Source organism: Musca autumnalis, unplaced genomic scaffold (assembly GCF_047663935.1).
Source record: "Musca autumnalis isolate F117 unplaced genomic scaffold, ASM4766393v1 scaffold_1, whole genome shotgun sequence".
NCBI classification, from domain to species: Eukaryota; Metazoa; Arthropoda; class Insecta; order Diptera; family Muscidae; genus Musca; species Musca autumnalis.
The window spans coordinates 173627548-173651901 of record NW_027411644.1 but is presented as its reverse complement, the minus strand read 5'-3'; the positions used below and the strand labels follow the sequence as shown (position 1 = coordinate 173651901).

The following is a 24354-nucleotide window of genomic DNA, read 5'->3' as shown; positions in this document are numbered from 1 at the left end:
TAAAACGTTCAAATGACGGATATATGTATGTCCAAAGTAAAAGTAGAAGAATACAAAATGAAGATTAACTTTCTAATGTATCACTTTTCAAAATTTCCACTGCATCCTCCTTTTATGGATGCTGACATTTTGAAGCCGGATTTTAGGTGTTTTTCGTATTTTTAATTTAACTGGAACGCGCATTCGAGTATTTCAAAAAACAAACAAAAGCATTAATGTACTCGCGATTACGCATAATTTGATATGTATATTGGCTATGTAGCCCACACAGCAGCAGAGTAATCTACTGCCAAAGGCCAAAATTTAGTACGATATTTTTTCTAAAAAACCTATTTTTTGGGTACAGTATTTACAATATCCTTTTGAGTGTGCTGGTACCCCGCGATATTTTAGTTTTTCGGCGGTCCGGATCACATAAATCATAGATCGTGAAAATCCATCCACTAGAACGGCGAAAACAGCAACTGCAAAAAACGAAAAATGTGCGAAAAGTGTTTTTGAAAATATCGCGGATTTAGTCGCATTTTCTTTGGATCTGACACATCACTCGCGTTTGTGCAAAAACAGCGGTTTAAAAAATTTAGTGGCAAGGGAGCTGTATCCGATTTAACCCAAAAATAGTGTGTGATGCTACATCCACGGTTCTTGATGGATTTGATCGAAATAGGATTAGATCGATGTATTTTTCCACGGTTGGTAGTGAAATCGGATGCGCATAAAAAGGGTATGCACTTTGTGCAAATTATAAGCGTTATACAGATTGTTGCACACTAAACTGCAGACGACGCTACATCTTAGCGGCCAAAGTAAATCCTGGCAAATGTGTACAAATTAAAAGAGAAGAATTCGCCGTATTGATAAACCGCATGCGCATCAAGCGATTTTGAGGATTTCGCGATTTACACGCATTTCAAATGATACAGTTTTATTTGAAGATTATACCCCATTCAAAGGAACCCAATATTAATTTACTCGAGAAGTGATTAGAATAAAAAACGTGATTTTTTGCGTGAAATTTATTAACTCCGACCTAATTTTCTTACATCTTCTTCAACTAACTCACAAAAAAAATTTGAAAAATATTTTCTCATACAAAAATTTTATAACTTCCCTCAATATAATTATTTTTGTTTTGCTAAAATGTGCAAACCGCTAAACCGATTTCTATATTTTTGGTTCCATTTGAATCGTCGCGATGTTTAGATTACGTACATATTTTTCAAATATTTGTCCGATGCATAAACAGCTTAAATTTTATTAAAACAAGTTGCAAGCTTTGATTTTTTTTATTCTTTCATTATTTCCGCGAAAATTTAAAACTTTTTCACTAATGTTATGGGACCTCAGTAAGTACGTAGGAAGCCCTTAATTAACAATGTTTCGCAATATAATGAGTAGCGTTGTTTTAAGATTTATTTCTTATTATAAGAATTAAAACCGCCATAACTTTTGCGCGCAATAACCAAAATTAGTATCTCGAACAGATTTGATAATCGGAATTTTTTCCCAATCTATGTACTAAAAATCTTTCGTGTAGCTTAAAATTTTTTTTAATTTTTTTTTATGGAAAACTAAAACATTTTGATTTTTCCTCATATATATGTATACTTTTTTGATATTTCCTCATAACCCCCGTAAAAGAGTTATTGTGGGTTTCTCAGATTAGAAGGTACTACCATACCGCTCGATGTAAAGTCTTTTAAAGAACTATTCTACTGTAGTGACTGGAACTTGGTATTTATATCTACATATATTACGTATTTTGAAGGTTATATTTTGGTTTCTGATTGGGTCGAAAACATGGAAGTCTCATTGGTATTTATTTATTTATTTCAGTCTATGGAATTACAATCCTTACAGACTAGCTTATATTATTAGAAAAAAATATAAATCCAATATTTCTTTAAATTTATCAATGGGGTATGTAAAATCAATATTAACTTGCATATTTACAGTATTGGACAATTGGTTCATTAAATCCATAATTGGTTCTATGGCTTGAAATATTAAAATATTCAATATATCTAAGAGATCTTGTCGGCGCTTTGAATCCAATTAAGCTAAGTAAATCGGGGCAATCCATAATCCCACAAACTAGTTTATATAGAAAGATAATAGATTTTTTGGATCTACGAACACTTAATGAATTAAATTACACCTTGCTTCATATGAAGGCAGAGGATTAGAAAAATTTATGGAAAACAACGCAAAATTTATGAATTTCTTTTGAAGGCGCCCAATTCGATTAACTTTATCAGTATAATAAGGATTCCATATAATAGATGCGTAATCCAGTTTTGATCTAACAAATGTTGTATACAATAGTTTGCGAGTATAGGGATCCGTGAATTCCTTACAATTACGTTTAATAAAAGCTAGAGCTGTGTACGCACTAGGTAAAATGTAATCAATGTGATATTTAAAAGAAAGCTCAGTGTCAAAGACGACACCTAAATCAACTTTGGTGCTTACTTTTAAAAGCATTTGGGTACCAAAAAAATAATGACTATCAATAAATCTTGTTATTCTTCCGAAGGGAAGATGAACACATTTGGAAAATTGAAATTCAGTTTGTTTAATTCACACCAGGAAATTAAATTATTTAAATCAGCCCGCAATAGTTTAACATCTCGCAGATTAGATATCTTCGAGAATAACTTAATATCATCTGCAAAAAGAAGAACCTTACCAAAACGTATAGAGGAATCAATATCATTTATAAAAAGTATAAAAAATAATGGCCCTAAAATGCTGCCCTGAGGAATGCCAGAGGTAGCAAAGAAAACATCTGATCTGAAATTTTCAGGGTTTAAAAGCCAGCATCTAAAACCATTAGCATTAGCGGTACACTTCAACTGCTACACAATATTGACACACACGGCTAAATAAGCAACCGAACGCATATTTATTTTTGTGCATTTTTGCTTATTTCGTTTTCGACACCTAATCTTTTTTTCGTTAGGCATAATCGACAACAACGCTACAAACTTAGCAGTCGGCTGACCATACGTCGCAGGAAAATAGCAACAGAGTGTGTTTTTCTGATTAGAGTTGCCAACGCAGTAATAAACAAGTAAGAAAAGCGTTAAGTTCGGTCGGGCCGAACTTTTTATACCCTCCACCACAAATTTCAGCCATTTCGGTGGATTAATGGGGGCTATATCAACACGTGGACCTATATAAACATTTTATGGTAGAAATGTTTCTTAGCCTCTGGAAACACAAAATACAAAGTTACAACCGATTCTTTGGTCAAATGGGTCTAATACATTCAAAATATATTAAAATGACGCGTACTTTATAAGGGGTCTTATGTGGGGACTATACCAAAACGTGGACCTACATATATAACCCAACTTTGGTAGGAATGTTTTCTGGCCTCTGAAGACACAAAATACCAAATTACAACCAATTCTGTGGTCAAATGGGTCTAATACATTCAAAATATATTAAAATGACGCGTACTTTATATGGGGCCTTATATGGGGGCTATACCAAAACGTGGACCTATATAACCCAACTTTGGTAGGAATATTTTTTGGCCTCTGTAGACACAAAGTACCAAATTACAACCAATTCGGTAGTAAAATGGGCCAAATATCTTAAAAATTCCTTAAAACGACGACGCGTCACGCGTCATTTTGTATGGGGGCTATACGAAAGCGTGGACCTACATAGCCCGCTTTCAATACCAAAAGTCCTACGTAAATATAACATATTTTCCCAAAATTTCATCAACCTACGTCAATCCGTTCGGACGCTAGAGTGATTTCCACAGACGGACAGACGGACAGACGGACGGACATGGCTATATCGATGTAGAATTGCACGCTGATCAAGAATATATATACTTTGTGGGGTCTACAATGATTATTTCGAGTAGTTACAAACGTAGTGACAAACTTAATATACCCCCATCCTATGGTGGAGGGTATAAAAATGTAGCATTTAATGTCAAAATGTCTCCATCATATGGTAGAACCTAAAGAATACTAATAATTATTGTTTAAAAATAAAAAATAAATATATTGAACGGCTTCATTAACAATTCACATGACCTTTGAACGAAAAATTGGAATTAATTATATCGTGATTTTTAATGCATTACACTGGTAACCCTGATCTCAAAAACCATTTTTTGCTGAAAATCTGGCTAAGCCTTTGAAACTTTGTTGCTTATTGTCTTTTCTGATATGTGTTGATCTTGTGTGCTGCAAAATATGAGTATGCGTGTATGATACTATTTTATGACAGCGGCGATATCAAATAGCATCAGCATCGCTAGCAATATTTTTGTGAAATTTGTTGCTACATGTTGCCGTTGTTCATTGTTGCTAAACATATTTCGAAGAAATTTTAGCAGGCAAAGCTGCAAAAATTCGGTGCTTTTGCTAATATGGCGTTAGCATTTTAAACCCTGGAAATTTTCAATATTAACAAAGCATATTCTGCTCGAAAAATATGACTTTACCCAATTAAGAAAAGAAGAGTGCAGACCAATTTTCAACAATTTAGCCAAAAGCACGTTATGTGAAACTCTGTCAAAAGCTTCGGATAGGTTAAAATAAATGCAATCAACTTGGTAGCCCTTTTCAAACATTGACATGCAATAATTCGTAAAGAGCATCAAGTTAGTCACTGTTGATCGGTTTCTGATGAAACCATGCTGTGACGTTATCAGAAACTGTTGAACTGAAGAATAAAGCTTCTCATATATAATATGTTCAAATAATTTTGAAATACTAGATAATTTTGAGATAGGGCGGTAATTTGAAATATCTTTTATATACCTAGTTTAATAGAAAGCGATATTCTTCAGATAACATGGCGCAAGAGCCTAGTACTTTCATAAACAAAAGTAAAGTAATAATTCATTTTTACTTTAATACAAATCGTGGTGGAGGACATAAAAGTTCGGTCCAGTCAAACTTAACGGCGTTTTCACTTGATTTTCTACTTTCATTTTTTTACTTTATGTGCTATACTGCAAGGAGAGCCTCTTATATAAACACCGATACTGTTTAGTATCCCGTCGACTTAAGACATCGGTACATAAGAAGGATGACATTCTTTCTTAAGTCATTTCTGATAAAACAATAAAGAACGGCCGAGCTAAATTCGAACTAGGTTGCCCTTTGCATTTTAGTTTTTGACAATAAATAATGTACGTAAAAAAGCCATGCACTTAGTCCCAATTTACATTGGGCTAGTTTACTTGCGGCAATTGTCATTTTGTAGGAGAGAGAGGTGAGGCATATGGTAACTCTTTGCCTCTCAGCACCCTCTCTCACCTACAAACTGACAGTTGCCGCAAGTAAACTCGGATGTTTCTTCCGATTTTGGTTTGTTGGGTAGGTATAATATGTAGTTGCGGTAGAACATTACCCAGCTAACAATTTTTTGCGAGGGCCCTGTTTTCCGTTATTTTTTCAAGATTTTCTGAATATTTTTAGATATTTTTCTAGAAATTGTACCGATTTTCTTAAACTTTTTTTAAGAATCTCTGAACATTTTCTGAAGAAACTTAAGAATCTCGTTCCGAATTCGTTCCGATTTCTAATCGATTTGCTAAGGGATTTTTTTTTGTTCGATTGTTGTCGAAAATCAAAGTGTTTTTTTTTTATAAATTTGCATATACAATTTTTGAATTGTTTTAATATAAATGCAACATATAATAGTTCAAGTTAGAGTTGATAGATTCAACATACTCGTGCACAGGGAAAATCATTACGACGTTTGAAATTAGAATTATCTATAAATAGCGCATTAAAAGAAAAATTTTTTTAAGTGGGGATTAGTTCTGTATTGTGTGTCAATATCAAGGCGTCAGCGCCCAAGAATTTCTTTTGGATTTTTTTTTCAGAAAATCTAAACTTTTCTTCGAATTTTTCCAGAATTTCTTTCCGAATTCGGACCGATTTTCTTCAAAAAATCTAAATTTTCCACCGAATTTTCCAGAATTTTTTTCCGAATTCGGACCGAATTATTTGCGAAGCTCTAATATTTTGTTAGAATTTTCTTAGAAAATTCTTTCCGAATTAGGTGGACACGTCCATACAACTTTTGTACCGAATTCGGAAAAAATGTTAGCTGGGTAGTTTCAAGTGTTGTATGCATTTGCTGACATGTATGTATGTGTGTGTGCCAACAAAAACAAATATTTATGAAATCAACAAAATTCTATTGGAAATGTATAATATTTATTTATTTATTCCCCCAATTTAAAATACAGATAATACCACCAAACCCATAGAGCTTTTCAAATTCTAAAATAATAATAATAATAAAAATGTATAACAAACATAAAAATACTTACAGATATACGAGTATCTCACAAAATAATAACCATAAAATGGTGGTATAGATTTAAGATGTGATGTAATATTTATACAACAACAACAGCAACAAAACTCCCAAATTAAGCCAAAATATGTCGGTGCATACTAGACCAGGTATATTATGCCCACACCATCTATACAATTCTTCCAATCTAAAACCAATATCATCGCCAACATTTCTTCCCGAAATATCAATTAAATAAATAAATGTCCTCCATACATCCGCAACAACTTCCGCGCAGCTATAAAAGAGGAAAATAATAAAATATTTATATGCGGAAACCCAACAAATATGACAAACCATAAACCGCGCAAACACATCTTCCTATTGTCCTGAAACTGTGCCAAAACCAAAAAATACAAAGAAAAAGCGAAACGAATCCTAACCGCCAAATAGAAATAATCCCAAACTGTGCCATCGACAAAAAAAGATAAATTGATTAGAATGCTGCTGATGATGATTATGTGTGAATGAGTGTATGTGTGTACATATTGTGATAAAAGCTAAGCATATGATGGTTCCAAAAAAACATAAAATAGAAAGTCAAAATAAAAAACACAAAACCCATTTATAAGTCAACATTGCCAATAAGAATAGAGAAGGAAAACCCACGAAGTTATGCAACATTTAAATTGTCGCCACTGTCGTCGTCGTCAAACCACCCCATTGTGTTTGAAACAGACCACAACACAATCTGCCAAAGTTCTCACAGGACACTCTGTTCAACAACAACAACAACAACAAATCAAATTGAGAGTAGTTGCAAACATTGACAAGTACTTTTTGATCCCATACCGAGAGCATATTGAAAATCTTCTTCTCAATGAAGAATGAAGAAACAAAATGTTCGCACGATATCTTTGATCGTGTGCACATTTACCTATTTACTAGTCGGAGCTGCTGTATTTGATGCCCTTGAATCGGAAACGGAAACTTTACGTTGTGAAGCCCTACAAGGTAAGTAATTGGATACAGCAATAGGTCAGTACGATAACTTTCCCAGCAAGTTCCAGCAACTTTTCTCAGTGAATGTTCCTCTCTCAAGCTAGAAAAATTGCAGAAAGTTATCGAACAACATTTTGCAAGAACTTGCAAAAAAGTCAGCTGTTTCCGAAATGTATGAAAATTGTTTTTGTTTCTTTTGATATTTTAAACCAAATGGAACAAAAACGTACATTTTAAAATTGCATTTTACTTATTTATAGCAATAATCCTATCCACAATACTTTAGAATCTAAAAAATGTGAAATTTTCTTGGTCAAAAATGCCAACATTTCAAGTTGTTTGCATTGAACAGCTGAATAAAGGTCTAACTTCTAAATTTTTTTCGGGACAAATTTTCCCAGCAAAAATTTGCAAGTTCTCAGTCACAGAACTGTCATGAAATCTCTCTCAAATCGCTCTCTTTTACTGAACAGTTTCTTCGGTATCGAACAGCATTCAGTAAAAAAATTTACGCATTTGTACACATTTTTGGGTTATCGCACAGACCTAATAATTTGAACATTTATTTTCAACGTAGGATTTAAAAAAGTACATGAAAAAAGAGCGCAAACTTAGAATGAGAACATAAATGTCTGAGAGAAGTTGGGGTAAACGTGAAGATTTTTTAAATATTAAAACTATTGCACTCGTAAAAGAGACCATCGCCTATTTTTCGAAATTGTTTACTTACTTAGCTGGCCTTTTACAGAACATTTGTTCCATAAGCCGAACTAAGAAAAAATCTCCAATCCTCTCTGTTTGCTGCTGTATTTTCCCAATCTGGAATATGTAGCTTTCTGATATCTCGTTTCACTTGTTCGCTCTAACGAAGCTTTGGCCTTCCAGAGAGAACCCCCATGCGGCCCGTATTTATACGCCTTTTTAGCGGGTTCATCATCACTCATTCTTATAACATGGCCTAGCCATCGCAATCGTTGTATCACGATTCGTTCAACTACATTGATGTCATTGTATAGTTGATACAGCTCGTTGTTCATACGACGCCGATATTCGCCGTCAACACAGATTGGCCCGTAGATCTTTCGAAGAATTTTTCTCTCGAACACACCAAGCACTGCCTTATCTGCTTGAGTATCAGTGTTTTGTAAAGTGTTATTTTTGTTTGACGAGAGGTGGCTTTATTCCTATACTGCTTACTCAGCCCAAAGTAGCATCTGTTAGCCAACAATATTCTTCTCGTATTTCACAACTGATGTTATTTGTTGTGTTTATGGCGGTGCCGAGGTAGACGAAGTCCTTTACTACCTCAAAATTGTAGGTACCAACATTCACAGATAGTGCGGGGTTTGTGGACATATTGGACTTGGTTTTTTTGCCGTTTACTGCCAGACCAACTTTAGCAGATTCTCTTTCGACTTTTGCAAAGGTGTCAGTTACTTCTCAGTTAATTTCATTCTACAGAGCCGAATGAGCTTTGCAGGAATACCAAAATCAGACATGGCTTGGAACACCTTTGAACGTATAGGGCTGTCGAATGCTGCTTTATAATCGACGAAAAGGTGGAAGGTGTCGATCTGCATTTCTTGGGTCTTTTCCAGGATTTGTCTCAAGGTAAATATCTGGTCAATGGTGGATTTGCCAGGTCTAAAGCCGCACTGATAGGGTCCAATAATTTCATTGACCATAGGCTTTAGTCTCTCACACAATATGCCAGATACTATCTTATATGCAATAGGGAGCAGACTTATGACCTGTAATTGGAGCACACAGTCTGGATGCTCACGTTCCAATCGTCGGGTACGCGTTCTTCCTGCCAGATGGTGCTAACTAGCTGATGCAAACACCTTATCAGCGTGTCGCCTCCGGTTTTGAACAGCTCGGCTGGTAGGCCATCTGCTCCTGCCGCCTTATTATTCTTCTGCCGGTTTATTGCTGTCCTTACCTCATCTTGGCTGGGCGGTATACATTCAATACCATCTTCTGGGATTGGATCTGTGGTATCTTCGCCGTCTTCACTGCTATCGGATACCAACAGTTTGGAAAAATGTTCTTTCCATATCCTGAGCACACTATCTGTATTAGTTACCAAATTACCTTGTTGGTCTCTACAGGAGGATATGCCTGTACCAAAGCCATCAGTTTGATGCTTCACTCTTTGGTAGAATTTTCGGACTTCGTTCTGTCTCCTGTACATCTCTATTTGTTCACACTGCCTCTTTTCCATCTCTCCCTTTTTCCTGCGGAAAAAACGTTTCTCCTCTCTCCTTTTCTCACGATACCTCTCTCGTGTGCTACGCTTTGCTACTGATTGTAAAGTAGCCCTATATGCCGCATTTTTTTTCTTCGGTAGCAGCACGGCACTCCTGGTCATACCATGGATTCTTTGGTGGAGGTCTCTGGTATCCAAGTATGGATTTTGCGACTGTTTGCATGGAGTGGGCAATATTTTGCCATTGTGTTGTTATGTTATCGGGACAAGGAGTGCTCTCATTAAGCAATTGGGCTAGCTGAGTGAAATATGTTGTGGCTATCTGTTGTGTTTGCAGCCTATCGATATCCAACTTCCGCGTTGTGTCTGTTCGTGCTTTATTTGCAACGTTTAGACGGGTACGTACCTTTGCTGCAACAAGGTAGTGGTCCGAATCAATGTTTGCGCCTCGGAACGATCGTACATCCAACACGCTCGATGAATGTCTTCCATCTATCACAACATGATCAATTTGATTACTTGTTCTTTGATCTGGAGACAGCCAGGTGCCCTTATGAATATCGAGATGATTAAATCTGGTACTGCTAACTACCATGTTTTTTGCAGCTGCAAAGTCTATCAGCCTCATACCATTGTCAGATGTTTCACTGTGGAGACTGACTGACTGTTGGGCCAAAGATATTCTCCTTTCCAGTTTTGGCATTAAAATCGCCTAGAATAATTTTAATGTCATGGACAGGGCAACGGTCATATGTTTCTTCTAAGAGCTCGTTTTTTTAGCTTTTATTCGAATTGCAGCAAGTCTTTCATTCACTGGGATGAAGCTGGATACCAGATGTTTTAGTCTCCGACTAACTACAAATCCGCAACCAAACTCATGCTTTACGTCATGGCAGCTATAATACAGTGCGTCACCTTTAGGTGCTATTGTGACGCCTTTCCTAATCCATCCTATTTCCTGTATGACAGTAATGTCGGCCTTGTACTTTACAAGTACGTCTGCCAATGTGAAGACTGCACCTTCTCTATAAAGAGTGCGAACATTCCAGGTGCAGATTCGCAGATCATGGTCCTTAAAACGTTTGCGGGGATCGTTTGTTTTTCTTTTCCTTTGTTTTTTTCATAGTAGGCTATTTTTTCTAGGGGAGGGTTACTAACCCGACGCCCAAACCCAAATTTTTAACGTTCTTATGGGTCAACGCGCGGCACATGTTAGCTCACTACCTTTAACGGGTGTTAAAGGCAGTTCCCCAGGTGATACCACGGGGAGGTCAGTGTCCACTTGAGATGAAAGAGGGACCAAGATAAATCCTTGGCTTTGCCATGTTAAAACCGGTCAGGACCGTTCCTTGGTATCCTTCATCCCCTACGTCACCCAAAAAAAGTATAAAGTTCCGAAAATCCTGGAGGACCTCATTCTCTATATTGGCGTATAATCAGAATTTATGAATCTCGGCCAATAAATTTAGAGCAGCGCTAGGCAAACTGCGGAGAGCAAAAATCGTAGCCCAGATTTAGAGTTACTACTCTAGTGTTGGCCCACGATTCATCAACCGGCATGGTATGCGGCCCTCCAACATTAATTTTTGAAATCATAAAGCTCCGTTAAGTTATTTTATAGACTAGCTGAAGGTTACCTAACACCCGTAAACAACCATGGTGGCGATAGAACTAAGAGCGTTATTCAAGACTTGCTAGGTTTAAATAGGATGGTGCAGTATTAGTCTTGAAGCCATTTCACTCAGATTTCGCTCCACTTAGGTTAGATTAGGTTTAAGGATGCGCAGCCATCTAATAGTATAGGTGACGGCTTGACTCGGATACCGTTAGTCCATTGTTTTCATCTTGGGTAGGTTATGGGTGGTGAAGATGGTGTAGTAAGATGATAATGGGATTGATGAAGTAAAGATGAAGATGAGGTAAAGATGATAAGAGTTATTGCTCAAAGAGTTGAAGATGAAGTGGAGAGGATGATGAGGTTTGTGGTTATTGCTCGTTGGGTTGGAGATGAAGGAGAGTAGATTACTGAATTGTAGCAGTATAGTTGATCGATTGCTTTGCTGGATGTAGATAGAAGGGAAACATTTTGATTGATTTGCTGGATGTAGATAGAAGGGAAACATTTTAGTAGTTATGGGGTTTTGACAACCCAGAATAAATGCTTGGCAAATAGGATCTATGTTGTATAGGAAGGTCAGAGTATATTTTTTTATACCACAAACATCCCGGAAAGGACAAGGGAGACTTCTCTCATATCAATGAGTGCACCCCGATTCATATTAGCTCAATGATATGGGACCTACTGTCTATCGCCGAGTCCGAACGGCGTGTCTAAGACACCACTTGTAGAGAAATACTCAGGAAATGTCCCAACAAGTAGATTTTCGACAGTCTCTATCTCCCCTGCATCTTCACATAGCCTACAGTAGTCAATGCCCCTTTCATCAAATTTTGATGTTAGAGATCTCAATCTAAGTCCCACCGTGATTTTTATCCCTAACTTGTCGAGTGAGTGTGGGAATGCCGGTCTACGAAGTGAGAACTCAGGGCAGATTGCTTGGATGTTCTGTTAGCAGGTTCCAAGATCCATTTTTGACGTGTTTCATCAATTAGTAGGTCGATAGACTTCGAGCCGTCTCGAGCTAGTTCACCTGCACTTCCTTTCCCATTATATTACCACGAGCCGGAACCCAACATAGTTTAACGATATTGTGTATGTCATGCAGAGCTTTACTGCTTTAATTCAAGCTGACTATCAATTAGTTTTAAGACTTTCACATGTCCGAAGTGTGAACTTCGCCACGATCCTGACTGTCGGAGTCTAAAAACAGTTTTTGCCGTTTTAACTGGATTATGATATATAGAGGTTGGAGAGCCAGAATAACGTTTAACGCGGAGGAGAAGTGCTTTCAATTGAGCAGGTAATTAGTAATGGCACAGTCATTTCTACACTTGATAGTTTGGACAGTGTTCTCAAGAAGTCTCCTGTTGTTAAGGATGGGCAGGAAAACCCCTCTACCTTTCAGCGTCTTTGCAATCCCGTTTCGTCTTTGTATAGGACCCAGCAGTTTGTTTATATTTTTCAGAAAACGTCGGAGACCAGTAGTGGAATTCTATGATTTATTCGTTGGAGTTAAGCTTAATGATCGAAGTGTCATTTAATGCTATTCTGCATAATTTTTCAGTAAGTTAACAACTAAGATGTCGCTAAGTTCTACCGATAGCAGCAGTGGTGTCAACTTTTATTGGCACTTTTCATTCATAATTTTTATGCAGTCATATGACATATTTAACTTGTACAACTGTCCGTGATTGCGTAATTAATTATTAGCTATTCAGTATATCCTGGGATTCTACCATCCGCAACCTGTGAATGTGTTCGGTAGCACTCGGCTATGCTACATTGAATATATGTATGTACATACATATTTGTATTCAGGGGATCGGTAATTTTTTTACGAATTAGCAGTGTTAAAATCCGAAAAAGCGTCTTCAAAGGACCCGCAGTTTATTCAGAATCATTGATATTTCCATTTTTTTTTTTGTTTTGGGGTACGAAGTATCGCAATTCTTCTGTATATGTACTATCCAACACTGAATGATCGTTGCAGAAAAAGTCATGGTGGCGAATGATAAACAAATGGTATTTTTAATCATAATACGCACTGATAACAATAGCTTAGTATCCCAGCAAAATGTTTGATGCCAAAGATGCTATTCAAGAATGGGTGCAAGTGAAATGGAATGTCATTTTTTCAGCATCTTCACTCATTCTTTTTACAAGAGCGTGACTCCCAAAAGATGCAATTCATTTTCAGATCCTAAGCATGCCATCTTTACTAACTCGATGGAATGGCATCTTGAACAATTCTTTGGCATGGCATCTTAACCAATTCCCAAGAATAGCATTTTCACTAATCTTTGGCATGTCATTTTCACCAACCCTTTGGCATGTAATTTTCACGTCTTGTTCGGAAAATGGAAAATGCTCTATTGAAAAATGATTTTCATTCTTTTTGTATTTTATTAATTCAAAGGAATTAATGAAATAACTATAATTTATTTATCATCATAAAGTTTACATCTATAATTGCAGTTTGTTCTCGATGTTGTAACAGTAGTTAATATGTTTGTTTCCTCATTTTTCTGCTTCATCTGACTCTGGGTCTATCAGTCGTAAGAATGTGGCTATTTCGCTATTTGTATGGTTTGTAACCTCAAAGCTGCAAACTTAAGTTTCTTAGCAGGATTGGTAGGACAATTGAAAAGGAGCAGTGTGTCGTGTCATCAGTACTTGCCCTATAGGAATTTTGACGGCTGCACCATACCGAGCGTATTGACGCAAAACTACTCTGGTTTGTCCTAACAGCTGGCGCTTCTCAGCTGCGATAGATGGTGGATGTTCTCCAAGGAACGCATTCACACGATAACTGTTTACTGCATCTATGACTGCATTCGTGTGAATGCTACTTAAACCTGGTTGAAAGGCTTGTTGATCTAGAGGTTCTCTCTTGTAACGTTAGACTTCTCTTTCTAGATTATGAGCACGACTTGCTCTGAGTGAGTCCTCTGCTAATACGGAGATGGCCTTCAGCGCAGTTGTTGTGCTGCTTACAAATCCTGGAAAGTTATTTCTGATGCTGGAAGAACTATAGCCACAAGGGTCCTTGCTACGGGCGACAAAAGCGAAATCGGTTTGTAAGATTCACCTTTGCTGGCATCCTTTTCGGGCTTCAGTAGCTGGCCTATTTTCCAGACTTCGGGAACGATGTGTTTGGCAAGCAACAGGTTGTAAATTTAAGTGAGAAACTTGACTTCCGGCCGTCCCAGCTGTTGCAGTCTAAACAACGCCGCTGCACGCAACAGAGTTTACTTCCTCCGCAACAGGTTTTGATTCATCTTACAAAAGGATTTTACTTCCCATCAGTGCAGTGCAGATTTCGACATTGACTCCAACTGCAGATTACTATTTCGTGAATTTTATTTTACAACGTTTTGGAAATGTTTGTTGTTTTGTAGGGATCTACAAATCGACTTGTTGAGCAGGGTTCTCTAGAGCAGGCAAGGAAACTTTTATAATTGGCCTGTTCCTTTACTTTAAAAATGGTAATTATTGCAAAAATGATAAAAGTGGTGAACTGTTCTCATATAAATTGTATGCTTTTAAAAGTAAGGAAACACTTTGCGGGTAAAAAATTGGTAACCTCAGGCACGTAAAGGAACACAACTAATACCAAAGAGTGCAGTCCGAGTCTACTTTTAGCTCAATGGTTGGGACTTCCTAGCATAATAAATCTTACATTGCTTTAAACGTACATATTTAGATAAATAAAAGAATATATACATATGTTAATATAAAAACACAAAATTCATCTCTATTGGATCGATGGAATGGGTTCAAATGCTAAGGAAAAGATCGGATCTATCACGACTTCCTTTGAATTGGTTCAAATGCTGATTAAACGATCGGATCTTTCACGACTTCCTTCGAATGGGTCCAAATGCTGATGAAAAGATCGGATCTTTCACGACTTCATTTGAACCAATGCAAAAGATCCAGTGAAATCATGGCATCTCATGAAACCACTTCCATAAAATTTTGCTGGGATTGATTGTCCGTTTCACTTTTCTAAACCATTTACATGTAAACACAAATATAACAACCCTTTAATAAAAAAAGTAAAAACATTCATTTTTCATTCCACGTTTTTTTATCATTTCCTTTTTAGCTGTCGAAAATATGATTATCGAAAAATACAATATATCTGAGGAGGATTTTAAGGTAATGGAAACGGTTGTATTAAAATCTGAACCACACAAAGCCGGAAAACAGTGGAAGTTTACAGGTGCATTCTACTATGCGACCACAGTATTGACCACAATTGGTTACGGTCATTCGACCCCAAGCACAATTGGTGGCAAATTATTTACCATGTGTTATGCAATTGTAGGCATACCACTGGGTCTGGTTATGTTTCAAAGTATTGGAGAAAGAGTTAATAGACTGAGCAGGTAAGTGTTCAAATACACGTGCTCACGCACGTATGTAAATGTCACTAAATTTAAAAGTGTTATGTTTTTATTGTGTATATGTGTGTGAAATGTAGTCATTGTTGGTTATATAAAAGGATTTTACTGCGGAATAGTAATAAATAGAATAACCATTGCATATTTATTGTTTTTAAATATGGAAGAGTATTTACACTAGTGCTTATTATAATAAACTACTCTATCTTTATTTATTTTACGTAAAATGTATGTATGAATTTATATGTGTACAATGTACATACATGTGCAAATTAAATAAATCAAGATACAGACATTATCATGAGATAATGAGCGCCATTGTAGCTTTAAGGCCTCGACACATAAGCGGCTGGCTTTCTGGCTGAAGTCATTTCAGGGAAAGGAATAAAGAAATGTCAGAACCTCATTTGAATTAGTTCGAACTTGGTCTTTAGTCTTTTATCAGATATGACTTAAGCAAGAATGTGTCGAGGCCTTTAGAAATTAAAATTATGGGAAAAATTATGTACACTAGGGTTATGACTTTTTTACAACCACGTATTCCTGTAACACATTTTGATGAGTTTTTACCTATGATTAGATAAAATCATAATTATAAGGTGATTCGATAAAAAAGTTCACGCACAAAGTCATTTAAAAAATTTTCTATATGCATTTTCTTACAAACTTTTGAAGTCACTGTAAGCAGATATATCACTGAAAACAAACTTAAGGGCCACACGACTTAACCAAAATGACATAATCGATTGTTTATCACTAATTTTGTCATCATATCATTACATATATATCATTTTATCTATATATAAATGAGCTTGGTGATAATTGATTGACTGACTGACTGACTCATCATCAACGCCCAGCCAAAACGGCTAAAGCTAGGAGCTTGAAATTTTACCAGTGGGTCACTGTTGATGCAAATGTGCGAGATAAGGCCGGGTTTTAGAAAATTCGTCCTGGAACCACAAAAAATAACAACAACAATAATCCTTATTTTTCATTATCTTATCACTTAGTTGGCCCTCTGCAAGACATGTGTCAAATTAACAATGCTATTACTTCATGATACCGTAAACGATCACACATAATTTCAAATTTTGTAGTTTACTTCTAGGCGCACTTATTTTATCGTAAACCACTAAATAATAGAAAGACAAGACATTTGTTATCTTCCATTGCAACAGATGTCGCAGTTGGTGATAATGATATAAACATCAATTACGCGAAAAAACAAACCGATCCTGATTTAGTTTTCACATAACAGGTGTCGCACAAAAGATTTTCATTCGTTAAAATCGAGTTAGAAAAAATGATTACAAACGATGCATTTGTAAAAATTTTGATTTTCAATTTAAAATTAAAACAAAAATTCTTTCAATAAATGATGTTGGGTTTGTTGAACAAATGAGTTGCTGTTGAAGACAACATTAGGGGAATAAATTCAGAAATCGGCCAGAAATAACAACAACTAAAAACTGTATGGACCTCACTTTTTGGTAATAACTAAATGTTTGCAAATCAATGAAAGTGCAATCAAATTGTGCATATTATCACGATTTATTTGCAATTAAGAATTTTATCGTACATGGAGATGTACAGTTATAACTATTCAATTTCAAAATCTGTAATTTGAAGAAATCGCTAAATAATTAATGAAATCAATAATAGGCCCCAGGTATATAGGAATATAGGAATTTGGTATGGAAATCAAGGTTGGGAAGTGGTGCTTCTAAAAGGAAATGGTTTGCAAAATTACCAATCATGTGTACGAAAAGTACTAAATGGTACTAAATTTAGTACAATTTAGATTTGGGTGAACGTAAAGAGCTGGAAACCTGAAATTTGGAATTAAGGTTACTGTTGTAGTGTAGGATTGAGATATGAGGGTAGTTTTGGAAATTCGTGCTTATGTGTACGAAAAGTACTAAATAGTACTAAATTTGGTACAATAGGAATTTGGGTGAACGGATAGAGCTGGAATCCTGATATTTGGAATTGAGATTACTGTTGGAGTGTAGGATTGAAGAACTTTTGGAAATTCGTACTTATGTGTATGAAAAGTACTAAATGGTACTAAATTTGATACAATGGGCATTTGGGTGAACGGATAATAGCTGGAATCTCGAAATTTGGAATTGAGATTACTGGTGGGGTGTAGGATTGAGGTAGTTTTGAAAATTCGTACTTATGGGTACGGAAAGTACTAAATGGTACTAAATTTAGTACAATTTGGATTTGAATGAACGGATAGAGCTGGAAGAACAAGAAGTGTAGGATTGAGATATGACGGTGGTTTTGGAAATTAGTACTTATGTGTACGGAAAGTACTAAATGGAACTAAATTTTGTATAATGGGGATTTGGGTGAACGGATAGAGCTGGAATCCTGATATTTGGAATTGAGATTACTGTTGGAGTGTAGGATTGAAGAACTTTTGGAAATTCGTACTTATGTGTATGAAAAGTACTAAATGGTACTAAATTTGATACAATGGGCATTTGGGTGAACGGATAATAGCTGGAATCTCGAAATTTGGAACTGAGATTACTGGTGGAGTTTAGTATTGTGGAAGTTTTGGAAATTAGTACATAGGGTACGAAAAATACTAAATAGCACTAAATTTGGTACAGTTTCGATTTGGGTCAACGGATAGAGCTTGATTCCTCAAATTTGGACTAAGGATCACTGATGAAGAGTAAGAAAGATGCACCAAAGGGTTTTTGGAAACTTGAGTGTACGAAAAGTACTAAATGGTACTAAATTTAGTACAATTTGGATTTGGGTGAACGGATAGAGCTGGATTCCTGAAATTTGGAATTGATATTACTGTTGGAGTGTAGGACTGGGGAAGTTTTGGAAATTCTTACTTATGTGAATGAAAAGTACTAAATGGTACTAAATTTGGGACAATGGGGATATGGGTGAACGGATATAGTTGGAATCTCGAAATTTGGAATTGAGATTACTGGTGGGGTGTAGAATTGAGGTAGTTTTGAAAATTCGTACTTATGGGTACGAAAAGTACTAAATGGTACTAAATTTAGTACAATTTGGATTTGGGTGAACGTATGTATGTAGCTGGAAACCTGAAATTTGAAATTAAGATTACTGTGAAGTGTAGGACTGAGATATGAGGGTGGTTTTGGAAATTCGTACTTATGTGTTCGAAAAGTACTAAATTTGGTACAATAGGGATTCGAGTGAACGGACAGAGCTGGAATCCTGAAATTTGAAATTGAGATTACTGTTGGAGCATAGGATTGGGGAAATTTTGGAAATTCGTATTTATGTGTACGAAAAGTACTAAATTTATTACAATTTGGATTTGGGTGAACGGATAGAACTGGAATCCTGAATTTTAAGTATTTTAATTTTATTTATTTTAATTTTAAGTATGAATTTTTGTAAACGGAAAGAGTTAGAATTTGAAACCCGTTCGCGGTAGGCTATAGAGGTAGAATTTGGATTTGGGTGACGGATAGTGTTTGAGTCCTGAAATTTGAAATTAGGATTACTATTGGAGTGTAGGACTGAGGTAGTAAGGGTACGAAAAGTACTAAGTGGTACTACCTGTGGTACAATTTGGATTTGGGGGAACGGATAGAGCTGGAATCCTGGAATTTGGTCAGACTGCTGCTGGAGTATAGGATTGAGATGGAAGTAGTTTTTGAAATTCGTACTTATGGGTACGAAATGTACCAAGTGGTACAACTTGGATTTGAGTGCACGGATAGCGCTGGAATCCTGTTATTTGGAATTATGGTTACTGTTGAAGTGAAGGATTAAGGTTGTTTTGGAAAATCGAATTGTACAGAATTTGGTATAATTTGTTTTTGTGTAAAGGGGTTTTTGGAAATTCGTCGTAGAAAGGTATGAAAAGTGCTAAAGTGTACTAAATATGGAATCCATTGTATTAGGCAAACGCGAAGAGCTAGAAATCTGAAATTTTGAACGAATGGTCATTGATGGAGAGTTAGGAAGATGTACCAAAGGGTATTTAGAAACTCCACCTATAAGTGTACGAAAAGTACTAAAAGTTTCTAAATTTGGTACCAATTGCATATTTTTAATGGATAAAGCTAGAATCTTCAAATTTGGTATGGGAATCAAGGTTGGGAAATGGCGTTGAAATATGGAAATGGTTTTGGAAGTTCGTATTTATGATTACGAGCAGTACTAAATTTGGATTTGGGTGAACGGATACAGCTGGAATCTTGAGATCTGTAATTATTATGGAATTTACTGTAATTATTTTATATTAATGTCCGTGTATGGCTGAGATATGTCGTCGAAATACGTACCATAAGTATACGAAAATTACTTAATGGTACTCAATTTGTTTTTGGGTGTAGGGACAGTGCTGGAATTTTTATTTTTTGGAGTTAGGGTGTGTATTGGTGTGCAACGTCGATCTCGCTGTTAATGTGTAAGGGTGAGATACGGCTGATCTTTTTGAAAATCGAACTTAAGGGGTACGTACAGTACTAAGATAAAAATAAATATTTATTAAAATTGGTATTAGTGCGACCAAATTTTCAGTGTTTGTCATTTCCATATTATATATTGTTTATTTGTTTTTTATATCCTTTCCGCATACGAAGTAGCGGGCATTTTGCTAGTATCATATATAATTTTATTTATATGATATATGACGTAGGGGATGAAAGATACCAAGGAACGGTCCTGACCGGCAAGGCAAAGTCCAGGATTTAACTTGGTCCCTCTCTCATCTCAAGTGGACACTAACCTCCCCGTGGTGTAACCTGGGGTAGTTGCCTTTAACATCCGTTAAAGGTAGTGAGCTAAAAAAGTGCCGCGCATTCACCCATAACAACGTTAAAAACTTGTGTTTGGGCGCCGGTAACCCTCCCCTAGAAAAAAGCTGCCTACTATGAAAAAACGAAAGAAAAGAAAAACAAAAGTTGACGAATCCCGCAAAACGTTTTAAGGGCCATGATCTGCGAATCTGCACCTGGAATGTTCGCACTCTTTATAGGGACAACATCTAAAGGTGACGCACTGTATTATAGCTGCCATGACACAAAGCATGAGTTTGGTTGCGGATTTGTAGTTGGTCGGAGGTTAAAACATCTGGTCTCCAGATTCACCCCAGTGAATGAGACTCGATGCAATTCGATTAAAAGCAAAATTCTTCAACATCAGATTTATTTGCGCTCATGCTCCCACTGAAGACAAGGACGAACAGACCAAAGATATATTTTACGAGCGCTTAAAGAAACTTATGACCGTTGCCCTGCCCATGACATTAAAATTATACTAGGCGATTTTAATGCCAAAATTGGAAAGGAGATTATCTTTGGCCCAACAGTCGGGAAATTCAGTCTCCAGAGCGAAACATCTGACAATTATATGAGGCTGATAGACTTTGCAGCTGCAAAAAAACATGGTGATCAGCAGTACCAGATTTAAGCATCTCAATATTCAGAAGGGTACCTGGCAGTCGCCAGATCAAAAAACAAGAAATCAAATTGATCACGTTGTGATAGATGGAAGACATGCATCGAGCGTGTTGGATATACGATCGTTTCGAGGTGCAAACATAGAATCGGACCACTACCTTGTTGCAGCAAGGGTAAGTACCAGATTAAATGTAGCAAACAAAGTGCGAACAGACACAACACGGAAGTTGGACATCGGTAAACTGCAATCACAACAGATAGCCACAGCATATTCTGCAACTGCCCAATTGCTTAATCAAAGAACTCCTCGTCCCGATAACATATCAGGACAATGGCAAAACATGGTCCACTCCATGCAACAGCCGCAAAATCAGCACTTGGATACCAGACACCTCCACCAAGGAATCCATGGTAGGACCAGGAGTGTCGTGCTGCTACCGAAGAGAAAAATGCGGCATATAGGGCTTCTTTACAATCAGTAGCAATGCGTAGCACACGTGAGAGGTATCGGGAGAAAAGGAGAGAGGAGAAACGTCTTTTCCGCAGGAAAAAGAGAGAGATGGAAAAACGGGAGTGTGAACAAATCGAAATGTACAGGAGACAGAATGAAGTCCGAAAATTGTACCAAACTGATGGCTTTGGCACTGGCACATCCTCCTGTAGAGACCAGCAAGGTAATTTGATAACTGATACAGATAGTGTGCTCAGGTTATGGAAAGAACATTTTTCCAAACTGTTGGTATCAAATAGTAGCGAAGTCGATGAAGATACACAGATCCAATCCCAGAAGATGGTATTGAATATATACCACCCGGCCAAGATGAGGTAAAGACAGCAATAAACCGGCTGAAGAATAATAAGGCAGCAGGAGCAGATGACCTGTTTAAAACCGGAGGCGACACGCTGATAAGGTGTATGCATCAGCTAGTTAGCTCCATCTACAGGAAGAACGCGTACCCGACGATTGGAACCTGAGCATCCTGTGTCCCGTCCATAAGAAAGGAGATAAGACTTTATGCTCCAACTATACGGGTATAAGTCTTCTCCCTATCGCCTACAAGATAGTGTCAGGGGTATTGTGCGAACGACTAAAGCCCATGGTCAACGAAATAATTGGACCTTACCAATGCGGCTTTAGACCTGGCAAGTCCACCATCGACCAAATATTTACCCTGCGGCAAATCCTGGAGAGGACCGAAGAGATGCAGATCGACACCTACCACCTTTTTGTCGATTATAAAACAGCCTTCGACAGTCCGCTACGTTCAAAGGTATTCCAAGCCATGTCTGAATTTGGTATACCCGCAAAGCTCATTCGGCTTTGTAAAATGACTCTAACTGACACAAGATCTTCAGTTGAAATAGGAAAGAACCTCTCCGAAGAGTTTGGTAGCAAAAGAGGTTTCAGGCAAGGAGAAAGCATTTCCTGTGATCTTTTCAATATCCTGCTAGAAAAGGTTATACGAGAGGCAATCGTCAAAAGAAGTGGCACAATCTACACCAATAGCCACATGTTACTTGCTTATGCTGATGATATAGACATCATGGGACTATCAGTAAAAGAAGTAACAGATATCTTTATGAAGTTCGAAGGAGAATCTGCAAAAGTAGGTCTGGCGGTAAATGGCGGGAAGGCCAAGATGATAGTGTAGACGCGCAATGCGTCCATTGAGCTCGGACCAACTGTTGAAGCTGGTTCCTATATTTTTGAGGTAGTAAAAGACTTCGTATACCTCGGCTCCGCCGTAAACACAACAAACGACATCATTTGTGAAATAAAAAGAAGAATTGTATTGGTCAACAGATGCTAATATGGCTTAAGTAAGCACTTTAAAAACAATGCCACAACTTGTGAAACAAAGGAGGTGCACACAGAATTGGCAGGCCAAAGAATAGATGGCACAAACAATAGATGGCGGTAGTCCAGAAAGCGAAGCACTAAACAGAGAGAATTGGAGATCTTTTCTTAGTTCGGTCTATGGAACAAATGTTCTGTAATGGGTCAGCTAAGTAAGTAAGTATGATATCAATTAAAAGTGGTTTGCGCGGGACCTTTTTCAAAATGCATATGGAATAAAAGTTATCATAGTCAATAATAGGCAAAAGGTCATTCATTCGTGCAACAGGAAATATTTTTTGAGAAAACAATTTTTTTTTCAATTCATAGTATTTTTCTTAAAAAAATCAAAGTGGCTTGTGCATGACCTTTTTAATACTTAAATGGAATAAACATTATTTTAATCATTAATAAGAAAAAATTCATTCATTCTTGCTACAGGAAATCATTTTTGGAAAAAGGTCAAAAAGTCATAACCCAAATGTACACACCTATGTAGGCATATTTAACATCTTATTTATTTAATATACTTATTAAAATATTAATATTATTAAAACACATATCTAATCATTTTTCCCTCTCCTCCTTCTTCTTTGTTTTTTTTTTCACTTTTATTTTTCCAGTTTTGTTATACAAGCTGTGAGAAAATCATTGCATTGCAAACGAACTGCCGCCTCTGAAGTAGATTTAATATGCGTTGTTACAACGCTTAGCTCCCTAACGATAGCTGGTGGTGCAGCGGCATTTTCCAAATTTGAAGGTTGGAGCTATTTTGATTCAGTATATTACTGTTTTATTACTTTAACTACAATAGGTGAGAGAAACAACACAATACACATATAAATATGCACTTACATACATATGTGCATATATTTTGGTACCTTGAAATTCTGTTCTGGTTTTCCATTGAAAATGTCTTTCGATTTTCTTTTCAACTTTTTTTTTGTTTCCTTTTCAGGTTTTGGAGATATGGTAGCTTTACAAAAAGATAATGCTCTTAATACTAAACCCGAATATGTTATGTTTGCTTTAATATTCATATTGTTTGGTTTGGCCATTGTGGCTGCTTCTTTAAATCTTTTAGTCCTTAGATTTGTTACCATGAATACGGAGGATGAACGACGAGACGAGGCCCAAGCTATGCAGGTAAAATACAACAGCTAGATATTTATTTTATTAAAATGATTGTGCTTGTGTTGTTTCTGTTGTTTTTGGTTTGGCAATTGTAGTCATTGGTTGGTATACGTATGTATGTAAGGATATGAATGAATGAATGCGGTCCGAGTGATTTGTCCTGCATGTTTGTGTGAATGTATGTATTTGAGAGTGTGTATTTTTGTGTAATATAAATATAGTTTGACTACAAATATATTTTAGTTTTTTTTCTATGCATTTTCATACACCTAATTATACAAGTTGTTTTGTTGTACTGAATGATTAGTTTAAATAAGTCCCTGTTGATTTTAATTTATTTGTTTTTCAAATCGGTTCACATAAAATCGTTCTATTTTAAGTCTTGTGCCAGTATATGAACATTTTCATGAAAATATTTTGAGTTTAAGGGTAAGAAGGGAGAAAGG

At 36.5% G+C, this 24354-nt stretch overlaps 1 protein-coding gene across 9 annotated transcripts in view; it reads left to right on the top strand.

Moving 5' to 3' along the window:
• Task6 (TWIK-related acid-sensitive K[+] channel 6) overlaps positions 1-24354 on the top strand; it is a 73708-nt gene that overhangs the window by 28831 nt on the left and 20523 nt on the right. For 6 of the 9 annotated variants that reach the window (XM_073958996.1, XM_073958993.1, XM_073958994.1 and 3 more), the window contains exons 2-5: positions 6233-7296; positions 15223-15505; positions 23398-23588; positions 23733-23920. In XM_073958996.1, coding sequence (XP_073815097.1) covers positions 7170-7296; positions 15223-15505; positions 23398-23588; positions 23733-23920 — 789 coding nt within the window. In that variant the 5' untranslated portion in view covers positions 6233-7169. The remainder of the gene's footprint in view (positions 1-6232; positions 7297-15222; positions 15506-23397; positions 23589-23732; positions 23921-24354) is intronic. The other 3 variants (XM_073958998.1, XM_073959000.1, XM_073958995.1) reach the window with 1 other exon arrangement.